Source organism: Lupinus angustifolius, unplaced genomic scaffold (genome assembly GCF_001865875.1).
Source record: "Lupinus angustifolius cultivar Tanjil unplaced genomic scaffold, LupAngTanjil_v1.0 Scaffold_1_148, whole genome shotgun sequence".
Lineage (NCBI taxonomy): Eukaryota > Viridiplantae > Streptophyta > Magnoliopsida > Fabales > Fabaceae > Lupinus > Lupinus angustifolius.
This window is the reverse complement of record NW_017715478.1, coordinates 71473-84775: the sequence shown is the minus strand read 5'-3', so window position 1 is coordinate 84775 and position 13303 is coordinate 71473. Positions and strand designations below refer to the sequence as shown.

The following is a 13303-nucleotide window of genomic DNA, read 5'->3' as shown; positions in this document are numbered from 1 at the left end:
TTGATACATGGTTACAATTCATCATCTCAAACCTCTGCAACACATAAGCTGTGTATTTCCTCTGATGCATTAATGTTCCAGCCTTAGTTTTCTTGAATTCGATGCCTAGGAAGTAGGAGAGTTCCCCTAGATCAGGCATCTCAAACTCAGCTTGCATCTGATCTTTGAATGCTAGAATTTTGACAAAGTCTGCACCTGTTATGAGAAGGTCATCCACATAGAGGCACAAAATCAGTAAGTCAGTTGCATAGTTCCCTTTTACATAGACACCATGCTCAGTTGTACATTTAGTGAAGCCAAGTTGTAACAAGAAAGCATCTATCCTCTTGTTCCAGGCTCTTGGAGCTTGTTTGAGTCCATAGAGTGCTTTGTGTAGTTTGTAGACCATTTGTTCTCTACCTTCTGCTATGAAACCAGGTGGCTGAGACACATAAACTTCTTTGTCAATTGGTCCATTCAAGAAAGCAGATTTCACATCCATTTGGTGGATGTGCCAAGAATTCTGATTAGCTAAGGCAATCACCAATCTTACTGTCTCAATTCTAGCTACTGGTGCAAACACTTGATCATAATCAAGTCCTTGTTTCTGCAGGAAGCCTTTTGCTACCAATCTAGCCTTATACTTTGATACTTGACCATTAGGATTAAGTTTGGTCTTGAACACCCACATAACTGCAATTGCCTTCTTATCAGTTGGAAGAGTTGTTAGTGTCCATGATTTGTTTCTTTCTATGGACATTAACTCTTCTTCCATTGCTCTAATCCAGTGAGGTTGATCAAGGGCTTCCTCTACACTGATTGGTTCCATTTCAGCTAGTAATGCCATGTGAACAAAATCACCTTCTGCTGTGATTGTAGAGTCGGGGAATACATCATAGTCTCTCAATCTTGATGATGGTTGTCTTATTCTTTGTGATGAGGATGAAGTGGCAGGTTGACTATGTGAAGTATGAGATGGATTACCACTGACTATGTGAAGTATGAGATGGATTACCACTGACTTCACCTCTTTCAGAGTTGTGTGAATTGTCTACAGTTTCATCAATTAGCAGCCTCGGTTCATCTTCAAGTGGTAAGCCAAAATTTACTCTTGAAGTGCTAGCTTCCTCATTCCAACTCCAACATTGGCTCTCATCAAACTTTAAGTTTCTAGTGATACAGAATTTATGAGTTAGAGGATCAAAAACTCTGTATGCACCAGTACTATGATAGCCAAGAAAGATGAGTTTTGAGCCTCTATCATCAAGCTTTCCCCTTTTTATCTCAAGAATGTGTCCAAAGAAAATTGAGCCAAAGATCTTCAAGTGACTTACACTTGGTTTTAGGCCTGACCAAGCTTCTTCAGGGGTCTTATAATTCAATCTCTTGGATGGACATCTATTGATGATGTAAGCTGCTGTTGGGACAACTTCACCCCAGAATTTCTTGGATAGCTTCTTTGTCTTCATCATGCTCCTTGACATGTTGAGAAGTGTTCAGTTTGCTCTTTCTGCAGTGCCATTGTGTTGAGGTGTGTAGGGAGCTATCACCTCATGAATGATCCCTTCTTTGGTGCAAAAATCACTTAATTGAGCTGAAGTGTATTCACCTCCACCATCTGACCTTAACATCTTCAACTTCAGATTACATTGCTTCTCAACTTGTGCTTTAAACTTCTGAAAAATTTGGAACACTTCACTCTTCCTTTTAATTAGGTAGATCCATATCTTTCTTGTATGATCATCAATAAAGGTGAGGAAGTATCTGTTGCCTCCAATTGATTCTTCTTCAAGAGGACCACACACATCACTGAAGACAATCTCTAATGGTTTTGTTGCTCTTGTAGGAACATCAGAGCTGAATGAGTTTCTGGCCTGCTTGCTAAATTGGCACTCATCACACAAAATTGAAGGCACTGTGATTAGTGGCAACCCCAACACAGATTGGTTTTTGCTCAAAGACTCTAGACTTCTAAAATTTAGATGGACATACCTTTGATGCCACAACCAAGTGACTTGATCTGTGTTTGCTTTAAGGCACTTCTGGTCACCAACTTGAATTTGAACTTTGAATGTTCTATTGGAAGATAGAGGAGCCTTCAAAATCTTCTGAGCCTTCTTATCAAAAACAGTGAGTAGACCATCCTTCATCACCATCTCATACCCTTTTTCCAACAATTGACCAAGACTAAGCAAGTTATACTTCATCTTTGGTACATAAAGTACTTTGGAAATGTATGATTGTTTGCAATCTTGTCTCTGAATCATGACTTTACCAACACCTTCTGCAGTGAGTGATTCTGCAAAATTGGCTCTACTTTTGGTAGATTCATCTAGAGTTGCAAACCAATCTCTTCTTCCTGACATATGGTTGGAGCACCCTGTGTCAAGATACCAAAACTCAGCTTTCTCCTCACTTGCTTGATCCTTTCTGGTAGTGGCCATCAACAAGCAATACTCTTCATCTAATTCTTGGTTGTTATGAGCCAAACCAGCTTCCTCTTCTCTACTGCTTGTCCATCTATTCATTTTGCATTCAGAAGCAAAATGACCATAATTCCTGCACTTGTAGCACTGCAGTTTCTTTCTATCAAATTTCTTTCTACCATCTGCATTTTTGGTAGACCCCTTTGAGTCAGTTTCCTTTCCTGATTTCCACTAGATATCATTTTTTTCTCCCAGAGAGTCCTTGCTCACTTGACCTCCACTTGTTATTGCCTTTCTTGCTCCACTGGCTATGAGACTTCTTGGTGAATCTGGCTTGCAATGCTTGATCACCAATTCTCTCTGGATTTCTTTCCTTCAATCTCAACTCATGAGATTCCAGAGATGCTTGTAGCTCCTCAATCTTGAGTTCTTCAAGATTCTTGGACTCCTCAATTGCAACGACAATGTGGTCATATTTGCAAGTGAGTGTCCTAAGCACCTTCTCCACTATGCTCTTCTCCTTCAATACTTTGCCACATGACCTCATTTGATTAGAAAGAGCCAAAATCTTGGTCATGTACTCAGCCACTGAATCACTATCCTCCATTTGCAGGAGCTCATATTGCCTTCTGAGTTGCTGCAACTTAACCTTCTTGATCTTGGCCAATCTTTCATAGCTCTTTTCTAGACTATCCCAAGCCTGTTTTGAAGTTTCAGCACCATTAATCTTTTCGTAGTTGGCCCCATCAACACATTGATGCAGAAGAAAGAGAGCTTTGCAATCTCTCTTTTTGGCTTTTTTGTAGATTGTTCTTTGAGTTTCAGTAGTTCCTTCCCCAATCTCTTGATAGCCATGTTGAACCACTTCAAACACTTCTTGAAAGCCAAAGATAGCTTTCATTTGATTCCTTCATCGATCATAATTCTTGCCATCCAAGATGGGAAGTGTCAATGAGAAACCACCATTGTTTGTCATTTCTGCCCTTCCTTCTACTGATCACGAAGCAACTCACACAGGTCCCCTATGAAGATCCACACAGAATCCACACTCACAAAGCTGCTGATACCACTGTTGTAACTAGGCAGAGGCAAAAGAAGGAAAGAAAGTGAAAGCAGAGGAACAGAGGAAGAAAGAAGTAGAAGTAATGAAGAGGGTTAAAGAAGAAGAAGTTAGAGTAGGCAATGTATTTACTTTAATAGCAATATAAGAGAAGAAATAATTCAACACAATACAATGCATAAGCTTTACTATTTATAGCAAGTCCTAACTAACTAACTCACTAAAAATAGTAAGTCAACTCAACTAACAAAACTGAATTATACAACAAGTCTCAACAAATTTTAGTGAAATTATATAAATTATCTCTATTTTTATACCTACAAAATCACCTCTAATTATATACATATGTTACACTTATTATCACTGAAGAAGAATAAGTGTAATTTTTTGAACAAAAAATGATAATGAATGTAATTAAATTAACAAAAATATATTATATTGTGAAGACAAGTCCAAATAATATAAGAGTTAATGTCTATTCATTATTTTGATTAATTACAATATAATATAAAAGAGATTTAAACATTTCCTTATAATTATTGATACAGCTTGCAACGAATAAAAATTAATGAATAACATTTATTTTTATACTATTTGAATTTGTCTTCAAAATATACTATATTTTATTTGACTTAATTACACTCGTGATTATTTTTGTTAATAAAATGAAAAGTTTGTGTCAGTTTAGAAAATGGATGGGTTGTTTGTGTAATTTCTTAAAACTCAAGAATATCAATAACAATGATATATCTATTAAATAATTAAATGTCAAACTTAATTTGTTTGACCAGCAATTGTTTCGAGTCAGAATATAGTTGTTCTTTCTATCGAGTGTTGTTCATAGACATGGAAACTCTAGGCTTATACAATACTTAGTCTAACTTCAAGTAACTCATGACTTAATGTACTGGCTTCATATGACATAAATATGGTAGAGTTCTTTGTTTTATTAATCTATAAAAATAAACCACTTGTAAAAAAATAATAAACATATATTGTTTATCTTTAATGTTTAAAAGGTATTTTAACAATTCATTCATTACTATTAAGACCATTCTCTTTATGACATTAGTTTTTCAATTATTCTTTTAAATTCATACAAACACATTTTATATGTTAATTGGACTTTGACAATATACCTTAAAAAATGAAATACAACTAATCTATTTTACTTACTAACGACTTACGTAGTTGAAAATAGTTTTGCTTTATTTCACCCTTATTAGTAATCTATATCACCAACTTATTTCATATATCTCTAAAATTAAATTAATTATTATCATAATATTTTTTATATTATTCTATCATATTTATGAAAATATTAATCTATAATATTGAATTTATTAAATTAAAAATATCATATTTGTCAAAACACTAGTTATAAAAATAGAAATGGCATCAATCTTAGAAGCAATAGCTTAGAACATTAGTAATTAAAATCTAAAAAAATATCAACGAGTGTTGGTTCAAGTGGTACATGTTTGATTCCCCTTAAGCAATGTCTCCAGTTTGAGTCTTGTGGATAGAAAAATACCCGCTGGGAGATTAGCCCCACATACCTGTGGACGTTCCCAGCTCAGACAAAATTGCTTCCAGTGCGAGGATACAGGTGAGAAACAAAAAAATCTAAAAAATATAAGGTGAGCTAACACTTGCGGGTACAATCTGCTGTCCCAAACTTTATGTCACTCCATGTGCCATGAGCTTGTGATTGATCAAAAAAAATATTTAAATTAAAATTAATTATTAAGTATTTTTCTGACAAATCACAAACTCATGGCACATGGCGTAACACAAAGTGTGGGACAATAGATGTGCTCCCAACACGTACACCTTCATTTTATTTCATAATTGTATTCCTTTAAGACTTAAATCCCAAAGCCTTTAATGTTTCTGGATATTCCACAGTATTTTTCTTTCTCACATGGATCATTAGGCTTTGGATTATTAGTGTTCCATCCCGGTTATCCAAACATCTCGGCTATTTGGGATGGCCTCTCTTCTAACCAACCAAATATCGGGCATAACCGGTAGAGGAACCTGGCCAGAGCTGCTACCCTATTCCTAGCATTCGAGGTCGGAGCCGGTCTGACGCGCCACCAACAATGCACTACCACGATACATGCAATCTCACCTACCCTCTTTGTCAGACCTAACGCAAGTTAGAAGTCAACTATACGTAGATTCGGCCCTATCGAAGCCGTCTGATACGGAAAAGCAGCCCCAAACAAGCCAGGATGGTCGGCCATGTCAACAACACTCTCTAGAGCCACGTCATCCAGCTCAACCATTATAAATAGGGTTCTCCCCCAATATGAAGTATCATTCATTTGAACTTATGACTTGTAATTATTACTCTCTATTTACTTTTTGCCTCTCATTTATTGCTCCTGAGCGTTATCTCTCCCGTCTTACTGACTTGATTATTGGAGAACTTTTTCAGATACCTCCATCGGCGGGTCCAAGGCAGCCTCCATCCTGGTTCCGGAAGAACTCTTATCCGGATATTCGGAGAAGTCTTACCTGGACCTCTAGTCCGACTAAACAGTTCCTCCATAAAAGAATATTGGCATCGTTTGTGGCTTACCTATACCATAGTGACCACCAGAAACCAAGTAAACCCCGCAAACAAGCCTCCCAACCACACACATCTTTCGTTAATCCTTCATCCACCCTAAGAATTCAACAAGGGCGTCCCAGATACGGTTTGACACAACACCATTTCAGGAGGATTCCCCACAGGTCATCCCAGAAACGGTATGTGTGAGAGGCCTTACAAGTGGCCGCAAGAAATGCCCGCCTACAGTGGACAGCCAAAATGTTCCTCCTATCTCATTTGACGACCATGACTACGAAGGTATCGTCCGAGAGCATGATGATCCCTTGGTCGTCACAGCAAAGTTTAACAACATGAAGATCATTCGACTTCTTGTCGACCAAGAAAGTTCGACATATATCATATTCTACGATCTGATTACGATGATGGAACTAAGCGATCATGACCTACGACCTTATGATGGACAATTAGCAGGATTCATCGGCCAAGGTATAACTCCACGGGGCTACATGGATGTTTGGTTGACAATTGATGCCCAATCGCTTAGCAGAATAATCCAGACCAAATTCCTGGTCATCAGTTGCCAATCGGCCTACAACCCCATTCTAGGTCGTCTAATGCTCAACCGCCTTGCAGTAGTGCTCTCCGCAATGCAACTATGTATGAAATTTCTTTCTTCTGATCTTCGGGTATGAACAGTTTGGGGGGACTAGCATATCACACGAAGTTGCTACCAAATGAGCCTTCGCCCTAGCCAGCCAGCAAAACGAGGGCCACCCCTGGTAAAAACTCAGAGAAATGGAAAACTGGACATACTAAGAGGAATTGGATGCCCAGACAGACTAAGAGGAATTCCACCCACAGCCAGAAATGGAAAACACCTCTCAGTAGCTTGGGCTGCTGGGAACCAACCTAGTGTATATGGACAACACCCTTCCAGAAACTCAGAGAATGAAGCTTGTTGAATGTTTGATGGCCAACAAGGACCTCTTTGCCTGGTTTGTGGCCGATATGCCCAGATTTGGCCCCTTAGTAATATGCCATCGGTTGACGAAAAACTTAGGGGGGAAATCGATTGCTCAGAAGAGAAGGAAAATAGGAGTCAAGAGAACAACTAAGGTTGCTCAAAAAACAACTGAGCTTCTAGAGGTCAGATTCATGCGAGAAATCACCTACTCCACCTGGTTAACAAATATGGTGTTGGTCAAGAAGCCATCGGGGAAATGATGGATGTGTGTAGATTACATATATCTGAACAAGGTGTGCCCTAAAGACATGTATCCTCTTCCCAACATTGATCATCTGGTTAATAACTCACCAGGCTATCAATACTTGTCCTTCATGGATGCTTACTCTAGCTACAACCAGATCCCGATATATCTACCAGATCAAGAGAAGACTACCTTCATTACTGACCGAGCAGCCTATTGTTAGAGTGTTATGTCATTCGGTCTAAAGAACACAGGGGTAACATCTCAAAGAATGATGAACAAGGTATTCGGGGGGCAGATTGGCCGACACATGGAATTATACATGGATGACATGATCGCCAAAATCCTTCCACAAGAAGATCACGTCTCTATCCTGCATAATATGTTTCATCAACTTCGCAAGTATATTATGAGACTCAATCCAGAGAAGTGTACATTCGACATTGAAGCCAAAATATTCCTCAACTTTTTGCTGACCAGCCGGGGAAAAGAGGCTAATCCCACCAAATGCCAGACAATCATCGACATGAGAAATCCTCATTCAGTAAAGGTCCAACAACTAAACGGATAGTTAGCCGCTCTGTCCAGATTTCTCCCATCGGCCGCCAAACATTCTCTCCCATTATTCTAGTTGCTAAAGAAGAGCAAAAGATTTGAATGGTCTGTTAATTGCAAAGAGGCTTTGCAAACATTCAAACAATACATGGTCGCCCCACCGGTACTAACTAAGCCAATAGCTGGTGAGGTGTTATATGTCTATCTTGCCGTGGCTGCAACTATGATTTGTGAGACTAAAGAAGGTCAAATCCCAATATACATTACAAGCAAGATGTTGAAAGGTCCAAAAATCAAATATCAATAATTAGAGATTGTAGCCTATGCCCTCCTGGTGGCGACCAGGCGGCTATGGCAGTACTTTCAATCTCACCATATGGTGGTCAGAACTAACCAGGGAATCCAGCAAATCTTGCAAAACTAGAGTTGGTCGGTTAGATGATATGATGGTCCATTGAACTCTCGCATTTTGATATTAAGTATGAACACTGAACGACTATCAAAATCCAAGTCTTTTCAGACTTCGTCGCCGAGTTGACCACATAATTAGGCGACCCGACATGGACCTTGACAATTTTTTTCGATGAATCCTCCAACCCCACAGGAAGTGAAGTTGGGATATTTTTGGATAATATCCACATGATGACCATCGAGCACTCTCTGACTTTCACTTTCCCAACCTCCAACAACCATGTCGAGTATGAAGCATGCATAGCCAAACTACAATTAGCAAGGGATGTCAGAGTTGAAAAAGTTGACATCTGTAATGATTCCCAGGTGGCATTCTCATAGATAACTAGGGCTTACCAAACCAAAGACACACTATTGGGTATGTACCTGACGAAGGTAAAAGAGCTAATGGCTAATTTCGAAGAAGCAATCGTTCAGCATGTTCCGAGAGAACATAATGTGCAGACATATATCCTGTCTAAGCTGGCGAGCACTAAGAACCTAGGAAGCAAGCGATTTGTCATCTAGGGAACTGTCCTTAAATCCAATGTCCTGGCCACCGAACATATTTCCATCCCAGGTGACTGGATGGGCACATTCATCGAATACCTTCTGCAAGGTGATCTTCTCACCGACCAGATAGAAAGACAGAGATTCCTCTGATGCTGCTCTTGGTACACCCTGACCTAGGGGTAATTATATCGCAGAGGCTTCTCTACTCATCTCCTCAAATGTCTAGGTCTTGATAGGGAACAATATGTCCTCACACAAGTCCTCAAGGGAAATTTTGGACACCACCTCAATGCAACTTCCCTGGCAAAGAAGGTCTTACGATGCAGGTATTTCTGGCCGACTATGGAGAAAGATTTGTCTGATCTAACCAATAAATGCACCCGGTGCCAACTCTTTGTTGATTTACATAAGGCCCCATAAGAAGAATTAACTACTATACTGGCCCTCTGACCATTTTGTAGGAGGGGCATGCATATTCTAGAACCATTTCTTCAAGTAGTCGGCCAAATGAAGTTTCTGATAGTAACTGTGGACAATTTCACCAAGTGTATCGAAGTTGAGGCCATATCTAACATTACATCGGCCAACATGCAGAAGTTCATTTGGACAAATACTATTACCCGGTTCAACATTCAGGCTGCGATTGTAATAGATAACGATACCTAGTTTGCCGACCAAAAATTTCAAGAGCTATTGTCCGGTTTACATATTAAGTAGCACTTCACATCTGTCGAGCACCCACAACCAAAAGGGCAAGAAAAGGCAACTGATGAGAAATATATTACATATTATTCATAACCTTAATTTAGCATGATTGATAATTCTTGGTGCCTAATTGGCTTTGTTTCACATGGTTTAGTGTTTTAGACTTTATTGGACTAATATTTCTAAAATGAGTTAATTTGGGATTATTTGTCCTGATTAAATCTATTATCATTTTCGGATCATATTTGACATCAATGACATTTTGGGAATTATAGAAGTGGAGGATATGTGTTGAAGTTAAGATTGTATTTTTATTTTAGGAGTTTTTTATTTGTAATTTAGTTTTGAGCCCATTGTTTAGGCCTATTTCGGTTTTGGAAGGGTTAAATTCGGATTCCCTAATCCACACATACACACGTTACATTCCATCACTTTGAAACATAAGGCATTTTTCATTTTTCCTTCTTTGCTCTGCTAGGGTTTCATACTTCTTCTCCAAATTCGCTTTTGCTCTTCTATTGCCATGGAAGGCTAAATTTCTAGACTAAATTCCTTTGGGAACGTATCATATATCTTGAGGTTGTGTTATTAATGCATTTTTGGTTTCTTTATTGTTAATTTCTTCTATCTTAGTTCTGGATATGGTTTGCTTAATTCCAGTGCTTAGAAACTGGTTTGTGAGTTTATCTTCGCTTAGTTGATATACTCTCTAGTGCATGAATGCTTAGTTCGTGTGAATTTGTTAATTGTTTCATGCTTATGTTGATTTCGCTTAGTTAGAGGCTTAGGTTTTGGAAATTTGAATTTATTATTTCTTAGTTAATTGATTCTCAATAAATTCGAAAGTTAATGGTTGGAATCATAAAATAATCTTTTCAAACCGAGGATTGAGTTATGAACAAACGAACCAAAGGGATTTAGCCATTTTATTACATTGCTTATTTACTGTTTCTGAAATTGCTTATTGTTCATACCATTCAACAACAAAAAAAACCCTATGTGTGTGATTATAAGGTGTTTGAATCTTTTCTTAATTGTTATAATATTTGTATCGGGTACGACCTCGATCAAATTTGGCGTCATTCCCGGGGATTATTGATTCTTGTTAAAGGTTCTTAGTATAGTTTAGTGTGTATCTTAAAATAACCATTATGTTTTGATTTCAAAAACTGCATGTTGTGTTCATTGTATGTTGTGTAGCCATTTGCTTGTTGGTTTATTCTGGTGTATGTTGGTTAATATAGTTGTTGTTGGAATTTTGGCATGAAAATTTGTTTCCACACTTATTTCATTATATATTGAATACTGGATGCATCATAGTCAGTCACCATGCTGTTGTTTGTGAAATATAAACAAGTAGTGAATAGTTTTGTTGTTAATTTTCTATTTTGGGCAAAACTTTTGAATCGATAATCAGAATTGGATATATTGTATATGCATTTGGGGTAGAATAATCCAAGGATTCATTCTCTAGACACTCAGTTTGTAGAACCTACCTTGAAAATCCAAAAAGACCATTTTGACTCTTTCTTTCTTATTTTACAAGTTTTATTTTCTAATTGTTTTGATTTTGTTCTATGTAGTTAAATTAGTTTGACTTTAAGTTTTGTCTTGAAACTTTTTGTGGATGTTTCCTATGGTATTACAATTTTATTGATGCAGAGTTTTGGTTGCTCACTGAAATTTAACATGTATTTTCGTTACTGCCCTACATGGTTGTTGTTGTTGCATTTAGTGCATGACTAGGGGAAATACTAACTCTTTGCATCCAATAAATCCTTAAATTGATAGAACATTACATAGGTTGATTAGACAAATTAGGAATTTTTCATCATAGTGTTAATCTACCTAAAAGTGATATTGATTATGATGTTTTTTGTGCATACTGTTGCATTCTCTGAAAATATGGTTGAACCACCTCCAATTCCACAGGAGAGGATATTAAGTGCGCTGGTTGCACCTGATTTCACATATGAAATCATGTATATCCAATATCCCAATGAGGATGTGTCATATATGCTCAAAATTGGACTAATACGTTTGCTGCAGTTGAATGTCCTCATAAGCATCTTAAGGAGTTCCACACTGTATATTCCACCATAAAACCTCATGATGTCCAAGAGGATCACATCTGTCTGAAGGCATTCCCACATTCACTTGAGGCCCCTACAAAAGATTGGTTGTATTACTTGGCCCTTGGTTCCATTACTTGGTAGGATGACCTGAAGAGCAGAAAAGATATTTCTGAAATCAGACAACTACATGTAGAAGGTTTATATGAATATTGGGAGAGATTCAAGAGGTTATGTACAAGATGCCCCCGTCATCAAATCTCTGAACAAATCCTCCAATATTTTTATGAGGGTCTAAACAAAATTGGAGAGAAATATCATTGATATTGCTAATGGTGGTGCACTTGAAGATATGACCCATTTAGAGGCTAGAGGTTTGATTGAGAAGATGTCTTCCAACTCTCAATAGTTTAGTTCAAGGAGTAGTGATGCTATAATGGTCAGAGGTGACCATGATGTTGGGACAGATTCAGCGAGACATGATAAACTTGAGAAAAAAATTGACTTCTTTGCCACCTTGGTCACCGAACTTGCCATGAATCATCAGAAACTTCCACTTGTAGCATGAGTTTGTGGCATTTGCACTGCAATTGACCATTATGCTTATGTTTTCCCTTCTCTTTTGGAGCCCGAAATTGGTGACCATCCTGAGGCTTATACTAAAAATATTTACAACAACAGACCTCAACAATAGCAACAAAATTATGATCCTTCATCTAGAAGATACAACACTGGTTGGAGGAATCATCCGAATCTTAGATGGTCTGATCCTTCACAACCTCATCCATGACCATCATTTCAGAACAATAATGTTGCACAAAATAGACTATATGCGCCTCCTCCAATCCAACAATAGAGGCAAAAACAAGTGATTAGTAATCCTTCTCCTCCACTTGCACCTAGTGAACCTTCGATATAAGAATTGGTGAGCAAATGACATTGCAGAATATGCAATTTCAGCAAGAGACTAGAGCTTCCATTCAAAGAAAAGAGTCATCCATTCAGAATTTGACCACCCAGATGGGACAGATGGCTACTTCATTGAAAACATTGCACTTTCAGAATTCTGATCAGTTGCCTTCCTTGACTGTGATCAACCTAGAAAATGTGAGTGCCATCACTCTAAGGTAAGATAAACACATTGAAGTTGACCTAGCTACATCAAAAATGATGCAACCAGTTTTACAAGAGACAAGCACTAGCGAAGAAATTCATGTTAGTCAACCTTCTACAAGTGATGCATAACCATCTTCCATTCCTCTTCCATTTCCTCCAAGTAAGAAGATGGAAGAGGTAGACAAGGAGATCTTGGACACATTTAGAAAGGTAGAAGTGAACATACCTTTACTTGATGCAATCAAGCAAATTCCAAGATATGCAAAATTTCTAAAGGAGTTGTGCGCTCACAAGAGGAGGCTCAAAGGTAATGAGAGCATCATCTTTGGCAGAAATGTTTCCGCATGTGTTCCTCACATACTAAGTGTAAGGACCTAGGTACATTTGATGTAGCTTCTATAATAGGTAATTGCAAATTTGAGAATGCCATGCTAGATCTAGGAGCTTTGGTTAATGTTATCCTTATGTCTGTTTACATCTCTCTTTTACTTGGACCTATGCAACCTACCGGGGTAGTGATTGAATTAGCAAATAAGAGTATTGCCTATCCTGCAGGTTTGATAGAGGATGTATTGGTTCAAGTTGGTGAACTTAATTTTCATGTTGATTTTTATATTCTCGATATGGAAAAGAGGTCCTCTCGTAACACAGTTCCTATT

The 13303-nt window shown here is 37.9% G+C and overlaps 1 protein-coding gene across 1 annotated transcript; it reads right to left on the bottom strand.

The window, feature by feature from the left end:
- Window positions 1–2643: 2643 nt before the first annotated feature.
- Window positions 2644–3306, bottom strand: LOC109336879. Its single transcript, XM_019573702.1, has one exon. It carries the CDS (start codon window positions 3304–3306, stop codon window positions 2644–2646), a length of 663 nt encoding a protein of 220 aa, XP_019429247.1.
- Between the last annotated feature and the right edge of the window lie 9997 nt (window positions 3307–13303).